A 23,852-nucleotide genomic window follows, 5' to 3' on the forward strand; every position below is an offset into this window, starting at 1 on the left:
TTAAGTGGTAGATCTATTCAAGTTGTATTAAATGATGTGTTTTCTTCTCCTTTTCAAGTGAGGCGTGGTGGACCTCAGGGGTCTGTTTTGGGACCACTTCTGTACCTTGTGTATGTTGATTCAATGCGTTTCTACTTACCTGAGTGTTATATTACGACTTTTGCGGATGATACAGCTTTAACTATGTCTAGTCAATCTGTCGATGATTTGTTGTTGAAAGTTAATAGGGTATTAAAGGCATTTTTTGTATTTACAAGTTAGAGCCTTTTGTCAGTGAACGTTAATAAAACTAATTTTATGATTTATAGGAGAGTTGGTAAGCCTCCATGTGTTGATAAAAGATATTTTTTAACGGCAGGCTTTATCACAGGCTCATGAAGTTCGTTATTTGGGGTTCCAGCTTGATTGTAATCTATCTTGGAAGAACCATAGTGATCTTGTTGCAGCTAAAGTTGCTAGAGGTTTGGGAATTTTGCGTCGATTAAAGAATGTTTTACCATTACCAGTTCTTTTATTATTATACCACACCATTGTTGCACCTTATATTTCTTATGGCTGTGTCCTTTGGTCAAGTTTTTTACTGTTTTAAAAAGTAGAGTTAAAAGAAAGAGTCAAACTTTAGCGTAAAGAGTGGGGCGTTGATGAGGAAGCAGCCCCTTTCATATACGAAGTAATTTTTGTTCGTTTTAAGGTTTAATGTTGCTCCTTACTTTTCGTTAAAAACTTGTTTTTTTTTTAATTTCTGAACGTTTTTGAATCAATGCATGTTTTGATTTTGGCTCTCCGCAGATGAATAATTAAAAATAAAATTGGATATTTATTTTTTTGGCTAAATGGGTTTCTCACAGTTTTGATCGAATGATTTGAGAAAAAAAGGAGCGGGGGAGGAGGCCTAGTTGCCCTCAGATTTTTTGGTTACTCAAAAAGGCAACTAGAACTTTTAATTTTATTGTAGTAAAAGTTTTGTTAATGTTATTAATGTTATTAGTTTTGTTAATGTTTTTATTAGTAAAAGTTATACGTAACTTACAAATTAGCTTACATAACGAACTTCTATATTCTCTTGTTTTTATTACGCATATTAGGGGGGTTCACCCCCTCGTCAGTGCCTCGCTCTTTACCCTAAAGCTTAAATTTTGTTCCAATTTCTTAAGAATGACTCTTGAATCACAAAAGCCGTAGAATAAATAGTTGAAATTACTAAAAATACTTTAGCGTAAAGAGCGAAGTATTAGGAGGAGGTGAGCCCCTCATTTGCGTAATAATTTCTGTTCGTTTTAAGTTTTAATGCTGCTCCTTACTTCCAGTTGAAAAAAACTTTTTCTTATTTATTTTTTTATTGTGTTTTTTTTTAATAATGCTAGAAAGTCCTGCGCTCCCTTCATGGAATGCTGCTCCTTACTTTCAGTTGAAAAAACTTTTTCATATTTATTTTTTCATTGTTTTTATTTTTTTTTAATAATACTAGAAAATCTTACGCTCCCTTCATGGAAATTTTCTTCCCCCATGACGAATTCCTCCAAAGAAAGTTCCCCCCACATATCCCTCTCTTCTCAACCCCTCCCCAACCAAAAAATCCCCCTGAAAACGTCTGTACACTTCCAAATAACCGTTACAATATGTAAGCACTGGTCAAAGTTTGTAACTTGTAGCCCCTCCCACGGGGACTGTGGGGGAGTAAGTCGTCCCCAAAGACATAGTTATAAGGTTTTTCGACTACGCTGAATAAAATGGCTATCTCAGAATTTTGATCCGTTGACTTTGGGAAAATAATTAGCGTGGGAGGGGGCCTAGGTGCCCTCCAATTTTTTGGTCACTAAAAAGGGCACTAGAACTTTTCATTTCCGTTAGAATGAGCCCTTTTGCAAGATTCTAGGACCACTGGGTCGATACGATCACCCCTGGGAAAAACAAAACAAAAATAAAACAAACAAATAAATAAACACGCATCCGTGATCTTCCTTCTGGCAAAAAATACAAAATTCCACATTTTGTAGAAAGGAGCTTGAAATTTCTACAAAAGGGTTCTCTGATACGCTGAAAAATTGCTAATGCTGAAAAATTGGAAAAAATGAGGTATTTTTAACTTACGAAGGAGTAACCGGATCTCAATGAAATTTAAAGTTTGGAAGGATATCGTGTCTCAGAGCTCTAATTTTAAATCCCGACTGGATCCGGTGATATTGGGGGGGGGGAATTGAGGGTGGGACCTAAAATCTTGGAAAACGCTTAGAGTGGAGGGATCAGGATGAACCTTGGTGGGAAAAATAAGCACAAGTCCTTGATACGTGATTGACCTAACCGGAACGGATCCGCTCTCATTGGGGGAGTTGGGGGGGGGGGGCAATTCTGAAAAATCAGACAAAATGAGGTATTTTTAACTTACGAAGGAGTGATTGGATCTTAATGAAATTTGATGTTTGGAAGGATATCGTGTCTCAGAACTCTTATTTTAATCCCGACTGGATCTGGCGACATTGGGGGGAGTTGGGGGGAACCCAAAATCTTGGAAAACGCTTAAAGTGGGGGGATCAGGATGAAACTTGATGGTACAAATAATCGTAAGTCCAAGATACGTGATTGACATAACCGGAACGGATCCGCTCTCTACGTGGGAGTTGGGGGGAGGAGGGTTAATTATGAAAAATTAAAAAAATGAGGTATTTTAACTTACGAAGGAGTGATCGGATCTTAATGAAATTTGATGTTTGGAAGGATATCGTGTCTCAGAGCTCTTATTTTAAATCCCGACTGGATCTGGCGACATTGGAGGGAGTTGGGGGAAACCAAAATCTTGGAAAACGCTTAGAGTGGAGGAATCGGGATGAAACTTGGTGGTAAAAATAATCATAAGTCCTAGATACGTGATTGACATAACTGGAACGGATTTGCTCTGTTTTGGGGAGTTGGGGGGGGGGGGGCTAATGCTGAAAAATTGGAAAAAATGAGGTATGTTTAACTTACGAAGGACTGATCGGATCTTAATGAAATTTGAAGTTTGGAAGGATATCGTGTCTCAGATCTCTTATTTTAAATCCCGACTGGATCCGGTGGTATTGGGGGGGAATTGAGTGGGGGCCTAAAATCTTGGAAAACGCTTAGAGTGGAGGGATCGGGATGAACCTAGGTGGGAAAAATAAGCACAAATCCTAGATACGTGATTGACCTAACCGGGACGGATCCGCTCTCATTGGGGGGGGGGGGCAATTTTGAAAAATTAGACAAAATTAGGTATTTTTAACTTACGAAGGAGTGATCGGATCTTAATGAAATTTGATGTTTGGAAGGATATCGTGTCTCAGAGCTCTTATTTTAAATCCCGACTGGATCTGGCGACATTGGGGGGAGTTGGGGGGAACCCAAAATCTTGGAAAACGCTTAGAGTGGCGGGATCGGGATGAAACTTGGTGGTAAAAATAATCATAAGTCCAAGATTGACATAACCGGAACGGATCCGCTCTCTACGGGGGAGTTGGGGGGAGGAGGGTTAATTCTGAAAAATAAAATAAATGAGGTATTTTTAACTTACGAAGGAGTGATCGGATCTTAATGAAATTTGATGTTTAGAAAGATATCGTGTCTCAGAGCTCTTATTTCAAATCCCGAACGGATCTGGTGACATTGGCGGGAGATGGGGGGGGGGGCTGAAATCTTGGAAAACGCTTAGAGTGGAGGGATCGGGATGAAAATTGATGGGAAATATTATCACCAGGTCCCATCCGCTCTCTTTGGAGATTTTGGGGGGGTGGGGTTAATTCTGAAAATTAAAAAAATGAGGTATTTTTAACTTACGAAGGAGTGATCGGATCTTAATGAAATTTGATGTTTGGAAGGATATCATGTCTCAGAGCTCTCATTTCCAGATCACCGGATCTGGTGAAGGGGAATTAGGAGGGCGGAACCTAAAATCTTGGAAAACGCTTAGCGTGGAGGGATCGGGATGAAACTTGGTGGGAAAAATAAGCACAAGTCCTAGATACGTGATTGACCTAACCGGGACGGATCCGCTCTCATTGGGAGAGTTGGGGGGGGGGGGGGGGCAATTCTGAAAAATTAGACAAAATGGTTTTTTTTTAACTTACGAAGGAGTGATCGGATCTTAATGAAATTTGATGTTTGGAAGGATATCGTGTCTCAGAGCTCTAATTTTAAATCCCGACTGGATCTGGTGACATTGGGGGGAGTTGGGGGATCCCAAAATCTTGGAAAACGCTTAGAGTGGAGGGATCGGGATGAAACTTGGTGGTAAAAATAATCATAAGTTCAAGAAACGTGATTGACATAACCGAAACGGATCCGCTCTCTACGTGGGAGTTGGGGGGAGGAGGGTTAATTCTGAAAAATAAAAAAATTAGGTATTTTTAACTTACGAAGGAGTGATCGGATCTTAATGAAATTTGATATTTAGAAAGATATCGTGTCTCAGAGCTCCTATTTCAAATCCCGAACGGATCTTGTGACATTGGGGGGAGTTGGGGGTTGGCTAAAATCTTGGAAAACGCTTAGAGTGGAGGGATCGGGATGAAAATTGATGGGAAATATAATCATCAAGTCCTAGATACGTGGTTGACATAACCGGAACGGATCCGCTCCCTTTAGGGGACTTGGGGGGGGGGGGTTAATTCTGAAAAATTAAGAAAAATGAGGTATTTTTAACTTACGAAGGAGTGATCGGATCTTAATGAAATTTGATGTTTGGAAGGATATCATGTGTCAGAGCTCTCATTTTAAATCCTAGCCGGATCTGGTGAAGGGGAATTAGGAGGGCGGAACCTAAAATCTTGGAAAACGCTTAGAGTGGAGGGATCGGGATGAAACTTGGTGGGAAAAATAAGCACAAGTCCTAGATACGGGATTGACATAACCGGAACGGATCTGCTCTCTTTGGGGGAGTTGGGGGGGAGGGTTAATTCTAAAAAATTGAAAAAATGAGGTATGTTTAACTTATGAAAGAGTGATCGTATCTTAATGAAATTTCATATTTAGAAGGACCTCGAAACTCAGATCTCTTATTTAGAATCCCGACCGGATCCAGTGTCATTAAGGGGGGGGGACCGGAAATCTTGGAAAACGTTTAAAGTGAAGAGATCAGGATGAAACTTGGTGGAAAGAATAAGCACAAGTCCAAGATAGGTGACTGACATAACCGGACCGGATTCGCTCTCTTTTTTGGAGTTGGGGGGGGGGGAGTAATTCGGAAAATTTGAAGAAATGAGGTATTTGTGGGGGTAATTTTGAAAATCGAGGTATTTGTAACTTACGAACTGGTGATCAGATCTGAATGAAATTTGATATCTAGAAGGATCTTTTGCTTTACAACTCTCATTTTAAATCCCGACCAGGTCCGGTGACATTGAAGCGAGTTGGAGGGGGAAACCGGAATTCTTGGAAAACGTGAAAATCGAGGTATCTTACGAATGGGTGATCGGATCTTAATGAAACTTGATGTATATATATAGAAGAATCTTATGTCTCAGATGCTTCATTTTCAATTCGAATCGAATCCGGGGACATAGAGGGTTGGAGGGGTGAAACAGAAATCTTGGAAACTGGAAATCTTGGAAAACACATAGAGTTTAGAGATCGGGATGAAACTTGATGGGAAGAATAAGAACAAGTTATAGATACGATATTGACATAATTTGTACGGGTCCGTTCTCTTTGGGGGAGCTGGGGGTTGTTGTTTTGGAAAAATCAGAAAAATTGAGGTATTTTTAACTTAAGAACGGGTGACCGGATTTCAATGAAATTTGATATTTAGAAAGAACTCATGTCTCACAGCTCTTATTTCAAATCTCGACCAGATCTGTTGAAATTGGGGGGAGTTGGAGGGTGAAACCGAAAATCTTGGAAAACGCTTATAAATGTCGTAGATATGTGATTAACGTAACCGGGATCCGCTTTCTTTTGGGGAGTTAGGAGGTGGGGTTCAGTGCGTTGGCGAGTTTTTTGCTTCTGGATGTGCTAGGACGATGAAAATCGGTAGGCGTGTCAGGGAGCTCCACAAATTGACTTGATAAAGTTGTTATCCCCGATTCGATCATCTGGGGGGCTGAAGGGAGAGGAAAAATTAGAAAAATTGAGGTTTTTTTAACTTACGAGTGGGTGATTGGATCTCAATGAATTTTGATATTTAGAAGGACCTCTTGACTCAGAGCTCTTATTTTAAATCCCGACTAGAATTAAGCCTATGATTTTCCTTTTAAAGTAATCTATTGATTCTTAGAATTTTGTTAGAGTTCATACCATATGAGCTCTTGGCTCTTCCGACCTCGTCACAAGTGCCAAATGAGCTATTAGCTCTTGTTTTCTCAGTGAGAAGAAGCTTTCAAACTTGTCTTTGTATATGGAACCATCCAGTGGCAAACTCTGAAAATAATAATGGGGAGCTGACCGGGGGTCCCTGGGCCAACCAACGGAAAACTTTAAAAATAAGTTAGAAAAAACCTATGTTTTAGGGCTTTACTTTAAGTTTATTTTAGTATTTTTTCTTGAGAGGGGAAGCTACAGCCCCTTTAGACCCCCCCCCTCCCACGTGAAAGATCGCCTGGAACCATCCTTAATTAGGGCGTCTTTTAAATAAATCTGTGTACTGAGTAAAGGCAGGAGCAGTACATTCGCAATAATTTTTGTCGCAAATATTGTAATGTTTTCTCTTTTATGTCTGAAACTAAAACCATTTGTTGGGGATGAAAAATGACTGCTTGACTGACCATTGTTTATCTTGACTGCCCAAAAATGAAGCACAATTATTTTGTGCTTTATTTTGAAGACTTAAAAAAAAATAAAGCACAAAATAGTAGAAGAAATGACCTCCCTAACTTAAACAAATCCAAATTTATTTAATTTTATATTCTTATTTATTTTTTTGTGTGAGTATTTTTTATTTTTGAATGCTCAAAGAATAAAGCCATAGGAATGAAAAAAAGTCGTACATATTCAGTATTTGATAACAGGAAACAAGAAATTTTGGAACATAAATCCTACAATGTCTTTTAATAATTCAGGATACAAGAAAATTTAAAATGTACTGAAAACAAAAGACTGTACAAAATGAATAAATGATTATTATGAAATTCATTTCAAATCAGATGGATTAAGCAACATCAACTAGGTTATAAATAAGCAATACCTGTATGTGGTTGCCTCATAGTAATACATGAGTAGAAAAATGGTCATTGATGTGCTTAGATCCGAAACTTAGAAATAGAGACGCAAAAGGATCTTGGTAAGCAAAGGGATCGAAAACTTGCAATTTTAGGCCTCTTTTTTCAATAACGTGAGCCTTCTTCGAATTCCCTATGTGTATCTATGAAGATTTGAACGTTGTAATATATTAATCGATAATCTGGTACAATTCATTATGTATTTACAGAATGTAAGAGATTCCAGATTTGGCCTATTAAGCAATGGTGCACTCACAATTGAAGATCTTACCCCTGAGGATGCCGGTCAATACATATGCTCACTCTCGACCCGCAGCCCTGCAAAGCTTGTTCACAACCTTGTAGTTCTTAGTAAGTGCTTTTCAATGATACCTGAAAGTTATTCCTCCGTTGTTTTGGGCTTATGTTACAGGCACCGTATGCTTCTTATTTGGAATTATTTTGCAGTAATTATTTAGCCCAAAGAAGGGATATAGGAAACACATTTTTTTAGCTTACGCATAATGCCAATAATGCATGTGATTTTGGCTACTATTATCCCTACATACTTTTTAAAACTCAAAACACATAACTTCAGGTGATACCCAATACGGACTTTGGCAAATAAACGTAGCAGTACATCAGTTAGGACAACTTGTAAACGTATTAAAATTGTGCTAATATATTCCTTTATTTCTTTAGCGCTGTGAAGTTTATATAATAATTTCTATTTGTAATAATATTGGGAACTGTGTCTCTGGGAATGCAATTTGTTGTCATAAGGCTATACAGGCTGGTGATGATCGGCTGTTAATAACATCCTTGGCACGCTCAGAATTATCTTTTGATGTCCAGGGTCCCAGAAATTGGTCCAAAGTTTCGAATAGTGTTTAAAGTGACTCACACTTTTAAAAATATTATTAAGAAAATGTATTTGGCTGGCTTGTGTGGTCACGACATAAAAATTTGTTCCTTCCTATATAACTTCTTCCTCCCCCTCCCTTTGAGTGGTTTAAGGTGAATTTACATGTTTGATTTTTTCATAACCTCATGTGAATATAGTTGATAACCTCTTGTGAATATATTTGATAGAATTAAAAGGATTAAAACACTTATATACCTTTCAGTGCGGGCTTTCAATGCTATTTTTTTTCCTTTTTATGGCACTTGGTATTAACCAAGTGACATATAGCAATCGCCAATTCTGTCGGTCTGTCGGTCTGTCTGTCGGTCTGTCGGTCCCGGTTTTGCTACTTTAGGCACTTCCAGGTAAGTTAGGACGATGAAATTTGGCAGGCGTATCAGGGACGGGACCAGCTTAAATTAGAAATAGTCGTTTTCCCAATTTGACCATCTGGGGGGTGGGGGGGGGGGTTCCGGTTAATTCGGAAAAAATAGAAAAATTGAAGTATTTTTAACTTACGAACTGTTTATCAGATCTTAATGAAATTTGGTGTTTGGAAGGATGTCGTGTCTCAGAGCTTTTATTTTAAATCCCGACCGGATCTGGTGACATTGGGGGGGATATGAGAGGGGGAAACCTAAAATCTTGGAAAACACTTAGAGGGGAGGGATCGGGATGAAACTTGGTGGGAAAAATAAGCACAAGTCCTAGATACATGATTGACATAACCGGAACGGATCCGGTCTCTTTGGGGTGGTTGGGGGGGTGGGTAATTCTGAAAAATTAAAAAAAGAGGTATTTTTAACTTACGAACTGGTGATCGGATCTCAATGAAATTTGATATTTAGAAGGATATGGTGTCTTAGAGCTCTTATTTTAAATCCCGACCAGATCTAGTTACATGGAGGGGGGAGTTGGGAGGGGGAAACCTAAAACTTGGAAAAAACTTAAGAGTGGAGGGATCGGGATGAAACTTGGTGGGAATATTAAGCACAAGTCCTAGATACATGATTGACATAACTGGAACGGATCCGCTCTCTTTGGGATAGTTGTGGGGGGGGGATAATTCTGAAAAATTAGAAAAAATGAGGTATTTTTAACTTACGAACGGATGATCGGATCTCAATGAAATTTGATATTTAGAAGGATATCGTGTCTCAGAGCTCTTATTTTAAACCCGACCGGATCTGGTGACATTGGGGGAAGTTTGGGGTGGGGAACCTAAAATCATGGTAAAAGCTTAGATTGGAGGGATCAGGATGAAACTTGGTGGGAAAAATAAGAGCAGAAGTCTTACATACGTGATTTACATAATTAGAACGGATCTGCTCTATTAGGAGGGGGTAGCTAATTCTGGAAAAAAAAAGAAAAAATTACGTGTTTTTAACTGACGAAGAAGTGATCGGACCTTCATGAAACTTCATATTTAGAAGGACCTCGTAACTCAGATCTCTTATTTTAAATTTCAACCGGATCAAGCGTAATTGGGTGGGGGGGCAGTTGGGGGGACCGGGAATCTTAGAAAATACTCTAAGCGGTGAGATCAGGATAAAACTAGATGGGAAGAATAGAAACCTGTCTAAGATACGTGACTGACATAACCGGACCGGATCTGCTCTCTTTGGTGGAATTGGGGGGGGGTGATTTTGAAAATTGAGGCATTTTTAACTTACGAAAGGGTGACCAGATCTTAATGAAATTTGATATTTTGAAGGATCTTGTGCTTTAAAATTCTAATTTTAAATTCCTACCAGATCCTTTGACATTGGGGGGAGTTGGAGGGGGAAACCAGAATTCTTGGAAAACGTGAAAATTGGGGTATTTTTATCTTACGAATAGATGATCGGATCTTAATGAAATTTGATTTTTAGAAGGAATTCATGTCTCAGAGCACGTATTTCAAATCCCAACCAGATCTTTTGACATTGGGGGGAGTTGGAGGGGGAAATCTTGGAAAAACACTTGGAGTGGAGGAATCGGGATGAAGCCTGGTGGATAGAATAAACAAATGTCCTTGATACGTGATTGACAGAATCGTACTGGATTCGCTCTTTTTGGGGGAGTTGGGGGGAGGGGCTCAGTGATTTGGCGAGTTTGGTGCTTCTGGACGTGCTAGGACGATTAAAATTGGTAGGCGTGTCAGGGAGCTGAACAATTTGACTTGATAAAGTCGTTTTCCCAGATTCGACCATCTGGGGCTAAAGGTAGAGGAAAAATTAGAAAAAATTAGGTATTTATAACTTACGAGTGGGTGATCGGATCTTAATGAATTTTGATATTTAGAAGGACATCGTGACTCAGAGCTCTTATTTTAAATCCTGACCGGCATTAAGCCTCTTATTTTCCTTTTTAAATCAATCTATTGATTCAAAGAATTTTGTTAGAGCTCATACCATATGATCTCTTGGCTCTTAGATCTTCTCGCCTCGTCACAAGTGCCATATGAGCTCTTAGCTCTTGTTGTTTCTTGGTTTTTATTCCCTAATAAATTAATCCTTCTTTTCTTATATCAGATTTTTAGACCATGGAGTAGAAATATGAAAAGCTAATTAAATGAGAATCTAAGAAATAAAATAAAATTGGACTTCTTAGTCCAACATAAATCCTGTGTGAAAACATAGATCCTGTGTGAGCTCACCCTCGGCTTGTTAGTTTCGGTTTCAACAGGCTTTTTCAATTAAGCTCGATGTCCTTCTAATCAATCAAAGTGGGAAAAAAAGGGTATGAATTCAAGTTGTTCTCTATGGTATTCAAGTGTGGTAGAAATAATGCTGATGTATATTATGAACTATTTGGTTCGAATTGTGTTTTTTATCAAATGTTTTTAACATGTGGGGTTAGCTAAGTATTGTGACCTATCAAGACAAAGAGAGGGATGGGGGAACTTTGAGTCTTTTTCTCTTTTCTTTTGATGCTTTGGACTTCAAACTGGTGGCCCAAGTTCTTCATAACTGGTTTCCTGCAAAAACAAAAGCAACAAGTTCCTTATTATTTGCAGTTTCGAGCTACTTCTTTGCATGGAATATTATAGCATATGAGATACTTCGAATATAAATCCAAAATGGCCAAAGATTGTTTTAAATTCTTGATTGGTTTTTCGTTGAAATTAAAATGGTTCCAGTTCAAAATTGAATTTACAAAAGAAAAGAAAATAACAACGAATATATATATATATATATATATATATATATATATATATATATATATATATATATATATATATATATATATATATATATTACCTTTATAAGTGAGCAATAATTGTATATTGATGTATGTTCTCGAAAACGGCTGCATATTTTCTCGAAAAAATTAGTACCTTGGGATATTCTCGCACAAAAAAAAAGAAAAATCGTTCTAGACAGGTTATTGGTCTAAGAAAATTCGTTAAGAGCCTTTATTTTTTTTTTTCATATGACGTTATGTACTATGTTTGTACATCCTATAAGCATTTATAATATCTGTTGGAAGGCCCAATATATAAATGTTAACTTTTTTCGTGATGTAAACCTGAAGAAAAATCGAATATTATGTTTATTTTGTTTTATTTAGTATGTACTTTGAGGTATATGTATAAAATATATATGCTTTATATATTTTAATATATTTAGTGCTTATTTTGAGGTCATGAATATGCAAAACAGTGCTCATGACCTAACATCTGATTTAAAGCCTTGTGTTTGTACGTAATTGTATTCTGCTTGGGGCTATCGACCTGTCATTGGTTCGGTTCTTGAGTTGGGTGATTGATTGGTTCGATTGCTGAGGTGGTTATTCAATTTTATTTCATTTCCAGTTCCTCCTAAAGTGAGCGCTGTCGAGGCCGTAATTGTGGTGTCAAAAGGTGAATCTGTGACACTGCAGTGTAAGGCGACCGGCGCCCCACAACCTGATATAATTTGGAAAAGACACGATGAAGTAAGTTCAAATTTTTTCTAGTAAATTTCCGAAAAGTTCTTCAGTAATATTCTAAAATTTTGGTTTTTTTTATGTTAAAGAATTTTACGTCCTAATGTCTACTTCTGTATAATTGTGTTTATATATATATATATATATATATATATATATATATATATATATATATATATATATATATATATATATATATATATATATATATATATATATATATATATATATATATAAAAAAGAAATCACCAATGCAACAGCACAAACACGTAAAAAAAAAAAGACAGAAGGAGAAAAGGAAGACTGTTTTCCTACATTAGTAATTAATATAGATCAGTACTTGAATGAGGCCTTAACCCTACTCATCCATACAATTACATAGGTCAAACAGCATAGCCATACACAATCAACCATAAAATTATGTAATTTTTGATTTTTATACCTTTTATTCAAATTCATAGCCAAGATACTCGTAGATTAAAAACGCATAAAATGGCAAGAAAAGTTAATTAAAGTGCTAGCATTTTTTCTCCAAGGTCTGCACAACATTCTAAGATAGATTAGGGAGAGCTGATACTGTATTTCAAATCATAATGATGAAAAAATGAATCCAATAAACATTTAATACGGACTTAACTTTTATCAATGAACAAACGGATTAATCCGCTGAACGATCTTATTTAGACTAAACTACTACTACTAACAACCCACTCCAGCACCGAGCCGCAGGAGGCCATCACATCTACGCACACTCCTCCATCCAAAATCTATTCAAGTGATTCCTCTTTACAACCTCTCAATAATTTCCCTATTTTCCTTAAATTTTCCTTACGACATCCTCTCACCCCCTTTGGGAGCTACTACTCTTAAAAGAAATGACCCCCACATATTCATATCGCTATAAACTAGAAAAAACACAAAAAAGAGGGAAGAAGCATAGGAAAAATAAAGAAAAAATAAAGAAAATAGCGCGACTCGACCTCACTCAAATAGATATAAACGATGAAATGGAATACTTAATGAGGATGTAGACTTAAGATACATAGTTTTTTTCTACCCTTACACACTTTCCTAAAATCCCAAGACACATTAGGAGGAAGGAGTACTGTTTTTGGCCACAGATAAAAGATAAATAGTTACGAAAAATAAAAGTTCTTAAGTAAGTTCATAACCAGAACTTTATTCTATTTATCTTAAAAGATAAATATATATGAAAAATAACAGTTCTCAAGTATATTCATGCCCAGAATTTTCATAGGGAAACCAGAACCCCATAAACTTACATCATGTAACATAAAATTGCAATAAGCCGAAGATCCACTTCTTACTGAGCAAGATCTAAATTTTTAATGCAATTGCTATAACTCCAGCCGTTTCACATAAATATAATAGATGGCGTTTATAAGTTTCTGATTGATCAGATTAGATATTAAACTACACAAAGATATACTAGGTCCGCTAATCTTAGGTAAAAAACTAAAGATTTGATAGACGAAGTAAACGTCCCTCTATTATTACGAAAATGTATTTCTGCACTTGTATCTAAAAATAAAGAAGAAGAAAGATGAAAAAATTTAGATTTATATAAAAAATATAATATCAGAGAAAATGTACACATGACTAAAAATATTATCAAAAACTACTTACACTACCAATTTTTTGGTATTAATATATATATATATATATATATATATATATATATATATATATATATATATATATATATATATATATATATATATATATATATATATATACTATTTGCTATTTCTATTCCTATATATTTCCTATTTTCCTCCCATTTTTGTTTAGTTGCAACTGGATGTATATTCAGGCATGTACAAATTGAATATTAGTTTAATGACCATCGATAAGGAGGCCCTCGATAAGTAAGAAGAATTTTAATAACGCTCGATTTGTCATTTAAATTTCTTTGGCGGTAGTAGTTTGTTCTGTGGATTGTGAGTTTTAGATCTTAATTAAATAAAAAAAACTAGTTTTTTTAACTGAAAGTAAGGAGCGACATTAAAACTTAGAACGAACAGAAATTACTCCGTATATGAAATAGGTTGTCCCCTCCTCAACGGCTCGCTCTTTACGCAAAAGTTTTTAATTGTTTTAAAAAGTAGAATTGTGGCAAAGAGTCAAACTTTAGTGTAAAGAGCGAGGGATTGCGGAGGGGACAACCCATTTCATATACGGAGTAATTTCTGTTTGTTTTAAGTTTTAAAGTGGCTCCTTACTTTCAGTTAAAAAAACTAGTTTTTTTTATTTAATTTCTGAACATTTTTGAATTAATGTATGTTTGATTTTGGCTCTCAGCACATAAATTATTAAAATGAAATTTGCATATTAATTTTTTTTTTGGCTAAATGGCTTTCTCTTAGTTTTGACCAGACGATTTTGAGAAATAAGGGGTGGGGAAGGAGGCTTAATTGCCCTCCAATTTCTCGGTTACTTAAAAAGGCAACTAAAACTTTTAATTTTTAACGAACGTTTTTATTAGTAAAAAATATACGTAACTTAAGAATTAACTTACGTAACAAACTTTTGTATTCTTATATTTTTATTATGTATACGAGGGGGTTTGTACCCTCGTTAATACCTCGCTCTTTACACTAAATCGTAAGTTTTGTCCCTATTTTTTAAGAATGACCCCTGAATCAGAAAGGCCGTAGAATAGATAATTGAAATTACTAAAAACACTTTAGCATAAAGAGCGAGGTATTTATCTCCTCCTAAATACCTCGCTCTTTATACTAAAGTATTTTTAGAACCCCTCATATGCGTAATAATCTCTGTTCGTTTTAAGTTTCAGTGCTACTCCTTTCTTTCAATTGAAAAAACTTTTCATTTTTATTTTTTCATTGTTTTTTATAGTAATACTAGAAAATCCTGCGCCCTTTTCATTGAATTTTTCTTCCCCCATGACATATTCCTCCAAGGAAAGATCCTCCCACATGGCCCCCTCCCCTCAACCCTACCCTCCAAACCAAAAAAATCCCCCTGAAAACGTCTGTACACTTCCCAATAACTATTACTGTATGTAAACACTGGTCAAAGTTTGTAACTTGCAGCCCCCTCCTTAGGGATTGTGGGGGTAAAGTCATTCCCAAAGACATAGTTATTATGGTTTTCGACTGTAAGGAACAAAATGGCTATCTCAAAATTATCCCAAAAAATCCGTTGACTTTGGGAAAAAAATGAGCGTGGGAGGGGGCATAGGTGCCCTCCAATTTTTTGGTCACTTAAAAGGGCACTAGAACTTTTCATTTCCGTTAGAATAAGCCCTTTCACAACATTCTAGGACAACTGGATCGATACGATCACCCTTGGGAAAAAAAAAAACAACAAAAAACAAATAAACAAGCATCCGTAATCTGCCTTCTGGCAAAAAATACAAAATTCCACATTTTTGTAGATAGGAGCTTGAAACTTCTATAAAAGGGTTCTCTGATACGCTGAATCTGATGGTGTGATTTTAGTTAAGATTCTATGACTTTTAGGGGGTGTTTCCCCCCATTTTCTAAAATAAGGCAAATTTTCTCAGGCTCGTAACTTTTGACCGGTGAGACTAAACTTGATGAAACTTATATATTTAAAATCAGCATTAAAATGCGATTCTTTTGATGTAGCTATTGGTAGCAAAATTCCATTTTTTTTAGTTTTGGTTACTATTGAGCCGGGTCGCTCCTTACTACAGTTCGTTACCACGAACTGTTTGAAAACGCTCGTAAAAATTAAAAGTTCTTGTTGCCTTTTTAAGTAATAAAAAAACTGAAGGGCTACTAGGCCTCCTCCGCCACTCCTTTTTTCTCAAAATCTTTCGATTAAAACTATGAGATAGCCATTTAGCCAAAAAAATTAATATGCAAATCTCGTTTTAATTATTTATGCGCGGAGAGCCAAAATCAAACCATTAATTCAAAAACGTTAAGAAATTAAATAAAAAAACAAACAAGTTTTTTTAACTGAAAGTAAGGAGCGACATTAAAACTTAAAACGAACAGAAATTACTCCGTATATGAAAGGGGCTTTTCCTCCTCTACGCTCCGCTCTTTACGCTAAAGTTTTTTACTGTTTTAAAAAGTAGAGTTAAGAGAAAGAGTCAAACTTTAGCGTAAAGGGCGGGGTGTTGAGGAGGAAAAGCCCCTTTCATATACGAAGTAATTTCTGTTCGTTTTAAGTTTTAATGTCGCTCCTTACTTTCAGTTAAAAAAAACTTGTTTTCTTTTTATTTAATTAAACAGTTCGTGGTAACGAACTGTAGTAAGGAGCGACCTGGCTCAATAGTAAACGAAACTCTAAAACACGGAATTTTGATGCTAAAAGATACATCAAAAGATTCTAAATATATAAGTTTCAGCAAATTTAGTCTTTGTCATGAAAAGTTACGAGCCTGAGAACATTTGCCTTATTTTGGAAAAGAGGTGGATACACCCCCTAAAAGTCATAGGATCTTAACGAAAATCACACCATCGCATTCGGCGTATCAGAGAACCCCGTAGCAAAATTTTCAAGCTCCTATCTACAGAAATGTGGAATTTCGTATTTTTTGCCAGAAGACAAATCATGGATGCGTGTTTATTTGTTTGTTTGTTTTTTTTCTTTTCCCCGGGGTTCATCGTATCGACCAAGTGGTCCTAGAAGGTCGCAAGAGGGCTCATTCTAACGAAAACGAAAAGTTCTAGTGCCCTTTTTATGTGACCAAAAAATTGGAGGGCACCTAGGCCCCCTCCCACGCTCATTTTTTTTCCAAAGTCAACGGATCAAAATTTTGAGACAACCATTTTGTTCCGTATAGTCGAAAACCATAATAACTATGTCTTTGGGGGTGACTTACTCCTTCATAATCCCTGGGGGAGGGGCTGCAAGTTGCAAACTTTGACCAGTGTTTGCATGCAGTAATGGTTATTGGGAAGTCTACAGACGTTTTCAGGGTTTTTTTTTGTTTTGATGGTGGTTTGGAGAGGAGGGAGCTCTGTGGGAGGATTTTTCCTTGGAGGAATATGTCATGGGGGAAGAGAAATTCAATGAAAAGGGCGAAGGATTTTCTAGCATTACTAAAAAAAAAAAAAAAACAATGAGTAGCATTAAAACTTAAAAAGAACAGAGATTATTACGCATATGAGTGGCTCTAAAAATACTTTAGCATTAAGAGCGAGGTATTTAGGAGGAGATAAATACTTCGCTCTTTATGCTAAAGTATTTTTAGTAATTTCAACTATTTATTCTGCTGCCTTTCTGATTCAGGGGTCATTCTTAAAGAATTGGGACAAAACTGAAGATTTAGTGTAAAGAGCGAGGTATTAGGCTAACGAGGGGACAAAACCCCTCATATACATAATAAAAATATACGAATATAAAAGTTTGTTACGTAAGTTAATTCTTAAGTTACTATACAGATATATATATATATATATATATATATATATATATATATATATATATATATATATATATATATATATATATATATATATATATATATATATATTTATACACATATGGTATATATATTATATATATATGTATATATACATATATATATATATATATATATATATATATATATATACATATATATATATATATATATATATATATATATATATATATATATATATATATATATATATATATATATATATATATATATATATGTATGTATATATATATATATACATATATATATATATATATATATATATTTATATGTATTTGAGTATTATTTATATACATATATATATAGCATATATATATATATATACATATATATATATATATATATATATATATATATATATATATATATATATATATATATATATATATATATATATATATATATGTATATATATATATATATATATATATATATATATATATATATATATATATATATATATATATATATATATATATATATATATATATATATATATATATATATATATATATATATATATATATATATGTATATATATATATATATATATATATATATATATATATATATATATATATATATATATATATATATATATATATATATATATATATATATATATATATATACATATATTTGTATATATATATTTTTTACTAATAAAAACGTTCGTTAAAAATTAAAAGTTTTAATTGCCTTTTTAAGTAACCAAAATTGGAGTGCAACTAGGCCTCCTTCCCCACCCCTTATTTCTCAAAATCGTCTTATCAAAACTAAGTGAAAACTATTTTGCCAAAAAAAGAATTAATATGCAAATTTCATTTTAATAATTTATGTGCGGGGAGCCAAAATCAAACATACATTAATTCAAAAACGTTCAGAAATTAAATAAAAAAAAACTAGTTTTTTTAACTGAAAGTAAGGAGCGACATTAAAACTTAAAACGAACAGAAATAACTCCGTATATGAATTGGGTTTCCCCTTCGCAATCCCTCGCTCTTTAAGCCAAAGTTTGACTCTTTGCCACAATTCTACTTTTTAAAACAATTAAAAACTTTGGCGTAAAGAGGAAGGGATTGCGGAGGGGACAACCCAATTCATATACGGAGTAATTTCTGTTCGTTTTAAGTTTTAATGTCCCTCCTTACTTTCAGTTAAAAAAAACTAGTTTTTTTTTTATTTAATTAAAGAAGAAGGAATGAAGATTGAACTGCCAACTCCGAAGTACTATCAGGAATTGGCTAAACGATTGTTGGCTGTCAAAATATCGTCCAGAGACAAATAGAGAAAGTACAAACGAACAGAAAAACAACAATTCTCTACAGACTGTCAGTACAATGTTCTTAAGACCCAATCGCAATAAGATTTTCAGATTTTTCAGAGGATTTTCTGATTGGCTGAAAAATTCCATGAAAAGCTATAATTGAAATAGATTTGCAGTAGTTAAATTTCGGTATTAGAAAAAATATTATTCTGAATAATTAAAGAAAAACACAACGTAGGCTAGATTTATCAAAGATCTGTTTGATGCACAATAAAGCCAATATAGCCTACACTCTACAGCATTGGCCATTGAGCTCCGAGACCCCGTCCCCTAGATGTTTAAAATGCAGCGTCAATTCAAGAATCAATGTACATCATTAGAGCAGTGCTAAGGGTAGAGGTTTGAATTTTGACCCTCCCTTGAGGGAATATTCACACTTTTCCACCTGGTTTGCGTCTGGGAGTGCCACTTTTTTCCAAGTCCATTAGTCATTGTATCCATAAAGATAACCTGCATGCTATGCGCCGCACACTTCCGGCACGCGCAGCGTGTCCCACCTGTTTTATACGATTTTGTATGTGTGTAGCCTAATTCTTATCTGAAAATTTAAAGAATTATGCAAAAACAAGCTCTCTTTGGCCATTTAATTGCTGACAAGAGAAAATAATGTTATAGGCTATCAACATTTATTTTTCCATCGTAAAGTAATTAACTGGTTCTTTCACGTAGGCTATAAGGACGTTTTTATAGTCATTTTGCGGCATAAAGATGGTTTTATTTTGGCCTTGTAGCAGTGCAGTCATTGCTATTTAGATCATAACTGCAGAGACGGAGTTGAGTTGAAAAATAAGTGTCTAAAAATGTATTTATACCGGTTTTGACCCACCTGCTTCTATGGGTTGAGCCCGTGTAGACCTATGATTATGAACCTTATTATGCATATCTACTGGCAATATATTATGAAGAACATTTTTGCTCTTCTGTTCTCGAGCATTTTTGTCCATAAATCGCAATCGCTAAAGATCTGCTATCCATACTCGCTATCGCTAAAGGTGATCCCTGCTCCAAAGGTGAACTTCTGAAATTCAATACTGATTGCCATAAAAAACAAATTGTTTTCTTCTGATAGAAAATAGTAAGATCATGCCTTAAAGCAGGTCCAAGCTAGTAAGCAAAAGGGGGAATTGCCCCCCTACCCTAGATTGAGCTGAAAATGTTGTAAAACAATTGTAGCTTTGTTATAAAAAAGGTATAAAGATTTGAACCTTTTTTTTTTACATTTAATACTTGTAGTAACATAAAATGATCATGTGCTAAATCAAAGCCAAGGGATTAGTGAGATCTTAAAGCCAAGATATGATCTTGAGTCAAAACTAGAAATTCGATAAAAGCTTAAATTTGAGAGCCCACACTTAATTAGTTTTAAGTCGAAGTCGCGATTTGTCTTCAGTTGAATCGAACTTGGCTCGACTGGTCCCAAGTCGTTACTTCACTCGAAACTAGTCTTGCATTGAGCTGACAAGAAATGAATAAAACTAGCCGGTTCATATTTTGCAGGCTAAAGTCAAGTTGAAACTTCATTAAGGTTAAATGAACATCATGTAATTACAAATAAAGGTTCAATGATAGATTGGTTTGATCCTCCACAAATATTTATGACTCTTTCTCATAATTTTCATTTCATAATTTGTAAAAAAAAAAAAAATATTCTTTGCGCCATTTGGAAGTCTATTGAGCTGCTCATAACCTCTTTTTTTACTTGGAAAAAAAGAAGAAACTCATGTTTTCAGAAATTTATAAAATGGCTGAAAGCCAACTATGTTCTACAAATCAAAATTAAATCAAATCTATTAAAAATTAGCTGCCTCAATTGTCATCCCAATTGCGTGAAGCACTTCCTTTTTTAGTACACTTATTAAATTACTTTAATATTATTTTTCTATTTTAATGTATTAAAATTTTTGACGATAACCTTATTCCCATTTCTTATAAAAACTAATAAAAAATCTAATAAATAATTCTAATTATTATTAATAGTAAAATTTAATTATTATTTATTATAACTAATAAATAATAATAAAAATCTTATAGAACTGGTTGTTTTTTTTTTGTTTTCTTCGAAATATAATGTATGATTGCGAATAAGAATATGATTGCAGTGATCCAGAGAGTAAAATACCCATATGTAGGGGTAATTCCCCTGTTGTGGTATATATCCAAAACATCCCCTCACCCTATTACGTATATGAGGGGGCTGCATCCTCCTCAGCGTCCCGCTTTTCACGCTAAAGTTTGTTGGCACTTTCAAAAAAGCATCTTATTGTTTTAATTAACCGACCCTTGTGTTTCACGAGTTGTCCGTGAAGAACCGGGTCACAAAGTTAAACTTTATCGTAAAGAGCGAGGTATTGAGGAGGTGGCAACCCCCTTCATGTACATTATATATTCTGTTCGTTTTAAGTTTTATTTTAAGTTGTTGAAAAAACTTGTTTTTTTTTATTTAACTTCTAATTGTTTTTTATATAATTCCGGGAAACCTGGCTCCCCCTCTACGGAAGAATCCTCTAGACAATGTAATCCCGGTGAAAATTTACTCCGGATAATTACCACTAACATCTCCACATGCAAAATTGAGTCGGCAAATAGAGAGTAAGACAAATAAGAATAATTTTGTGTAGAGATTCTGACACATTCCCCAGTGTAAAATTTCCCATGAAAAGTTTACCCCCCGGAGACTTTTCTTTCCATGGAAAATTTTCCGCGTGGAGAATCCTCCAGCAGACCCCCTCCCCTAGAAAAATGTATGCATGCATCACAATAACAAATATATCATACGTAAACAATGGGCAAATTTCACAAGTTAAAGAAATTTCCCCATGGGCTCTGGGGCTAATGTTATCTCTAAAGGTACAGCTATGGGATCTTTCAACTATGCTGAGCAATATGGCTGTCTTTGCGTCTTTGGCAAAAAAAGGGTGTTGGATGGGGATAGCCGCCCTCCAATCTTCTTGGGCACTTAATAAGGACACTAGAACTTTTGATTTCTGTTTGGATGAGTCCTCAGTCGATGCTCTATGACCACTGGTTCGATGCGATCACCCTGAAAAAAAAAAAAAACAAACAAATACGCATCCGGGATCTTTCTTTTGACAAAAAAGAGTAAAATTCCACATTTTTGAAAATCAGAGCTTGAAACCTCTTCAGTAGGGTTTTCTGACACGCAAAATGTGATGACGTAATTTTTTTTATCACACTTTTATTAAAATTCTTTTATTTTTATGGAGTGTTTCCCCCTTTTTCGAAAATCAGGCAATGTTTCTCAGGCTTATAGGTTTTGATGGGTAAAACTAAACTTGATGAACCTTATAGATTTGGAACCAGCATTATAAGACAATTCTTTTGAGATATCCATTGATAATTAAAATTCTGTTTTGATTCTGTTACTGCTTGATTCCACTGAAAAATCGTAAGTCCTTTAGACATATGAAGAGCAAAACTTTATTTTACTTGAAAATGACTGGCCTAGTTGAAAAAAAAAATACTGCTAAAATTATAGCACTCTGTTCTTGATTTAAAACACACACAAAGTAGACTTTTCTATTTCTCGCACGGTGTTTTTCAATTATAATTTCTGGTGACACAATCGAAATATGTCCCATTCTTAGCAGACTGATTGAGCAATATAAGCTGGCCTTTACAAAGAGCCATTATGTGCAACCACACTAATCTTTGACCCTTGGCTCCAAAATTTCTATTTTGTCTGACATACTGCACTTCAAAAAAGAATAGATTAGATTATATTCTCAAGCTTTAAAAAGATAATGATTATGCATTGAGTTGTACTGGAATTTGGTTGATGTCACAGTCACAGAACAAATTTCAAGTGGTGTTTGACATGAATCGATCTTAAGGCCATCGTTTATTCATTGCCAGACACGCGTCAAGCTTGACTTCAATGATAATATTATGCATAATCATGATTTAACTGACTCTCCCATACCCATATACCTATACACAAATGTTTAGGTGTGAATCAGCCATTCATAACGAGTCTGGCAGCTCTATCAGCACTAGCCTTTAGTAGTTTACAGCTCTGATGTCAAAATAAAACCTTCCTCTGAATGTAATGTGGCTCCCTTCTTGTGAAAATCTTAAATGACAATGAATTTGAGTTGGTGGATAGTAGAAAGGATATACGGTGGGAGGGGGGGTTCAAACCGAAGCATCACCCAATCGAATGAATATTTTACCATTCAAGTGTAACCAATTTAATTGTAATATCAGTTGCATGTATTTAGCATCAAACTGATCAAAAGAGACTGTGTAGTATTTTAAAAGGTCAGATTAATTAGATAAATGTATTTGTAATAACGTTATTGTTTGCGCTCTTCCTTTTAAAAAGATGGCCTACACATTTCTATCTAGAAGTTACAATGAATGGCGTATCGTTTTGAAATCATCCTTGTTATTTATGTTTAAAACTGTCTTGAAGTTCAGATTGAAAAGTGTCTCTCCTTCTCCTGCGATAAAAATTGACCTAATTTAAGATCCGGCTCCTAAAGATATACGGCTCTGCATATCCCAAATGATCTTCTTTGATTCACTAGTTTCAGATCTATTCAGTCACTGAACTTGAATTATAGCATTACTTAGACTTTTATGTCATTCTGGAAACGGAAACTCCGACATCATTCTTGAAGATTCGATGAACTAGACTGATGACCTCGTTCCCGAAGATTTATGTTCCCTCTAAATACGTGCTTTTACGAAAAGCCTACAGCTGCAACTTACTGCAGAAGAGCAAGACATTTAAGCAATCGGATTCGTTAGTTTTAAACTTGCTAATTTCCCATGCCAGAATTATGATATTACTGGAGTTTTTTTCTAGTGGACCAAGGCCGTAACCAGGATTTTGTTTGGATTTTGTGGGGGACAAAAAACGCATCAAAAATTCGTTTGAATGTATTTTTGCTACTTTTTCATGAGTCAGACAAAAATTCCTGGGGGGTCTTTGTTCGCAGGCTATATTATTGGAAATTATGGCAATGACAGTGGTCAAGTATGTTCTGATAAGTACTAACGTTTGCTGTATTATTATTATTATTATTATTATTATTATTATTATTATTATTATTATTACTCATATTATTATTATTAATTTATTACCCGTCAAAAACGGAA

At 34.8% G+C, this 23,852-nt stretch overlaps 1 protein-coding gene across 1 annotated transcript in view; it reads left to right on the forward strand.

Moving 5' to 3' along the window:
- The window catches only part of LOC136031165 (neural cell adhesion molecule 2-like), a 277,308-nt gene that overhangs the window by 116,303 nt on the left and 137,153 nt on the right, over positions 1-23,852 (forward strand). Inside the window, exons 4-5 of the mRNA XM_065710513.1 lie at positions 7,376-7,517; positions 11,846-11,967. Coding sequence (XP_065566585.1) covers positions 7,376-7,517; positions 11,846-11,967 — 264 coding nt within the window. The remainder of the gene's footprint in view (positions 1-7,375; positions 7,518-11,845; positions 11,968-23,852) is intronic.

The sequence above is a fragment of the Artemia franciscana genome, chromosome 1 (assembly GCF_032884065.1).
Source record: "Artemia franciscana chromosome 1, ASM3288406v1, whole genome shotgun sequence".
Taxonomy (NCBI): Eukaryota; Metazoa; Arthropoda; class Branchiopoda; order Anostraca; family Artemiidae; genus Artemia; species Artemia franciscana.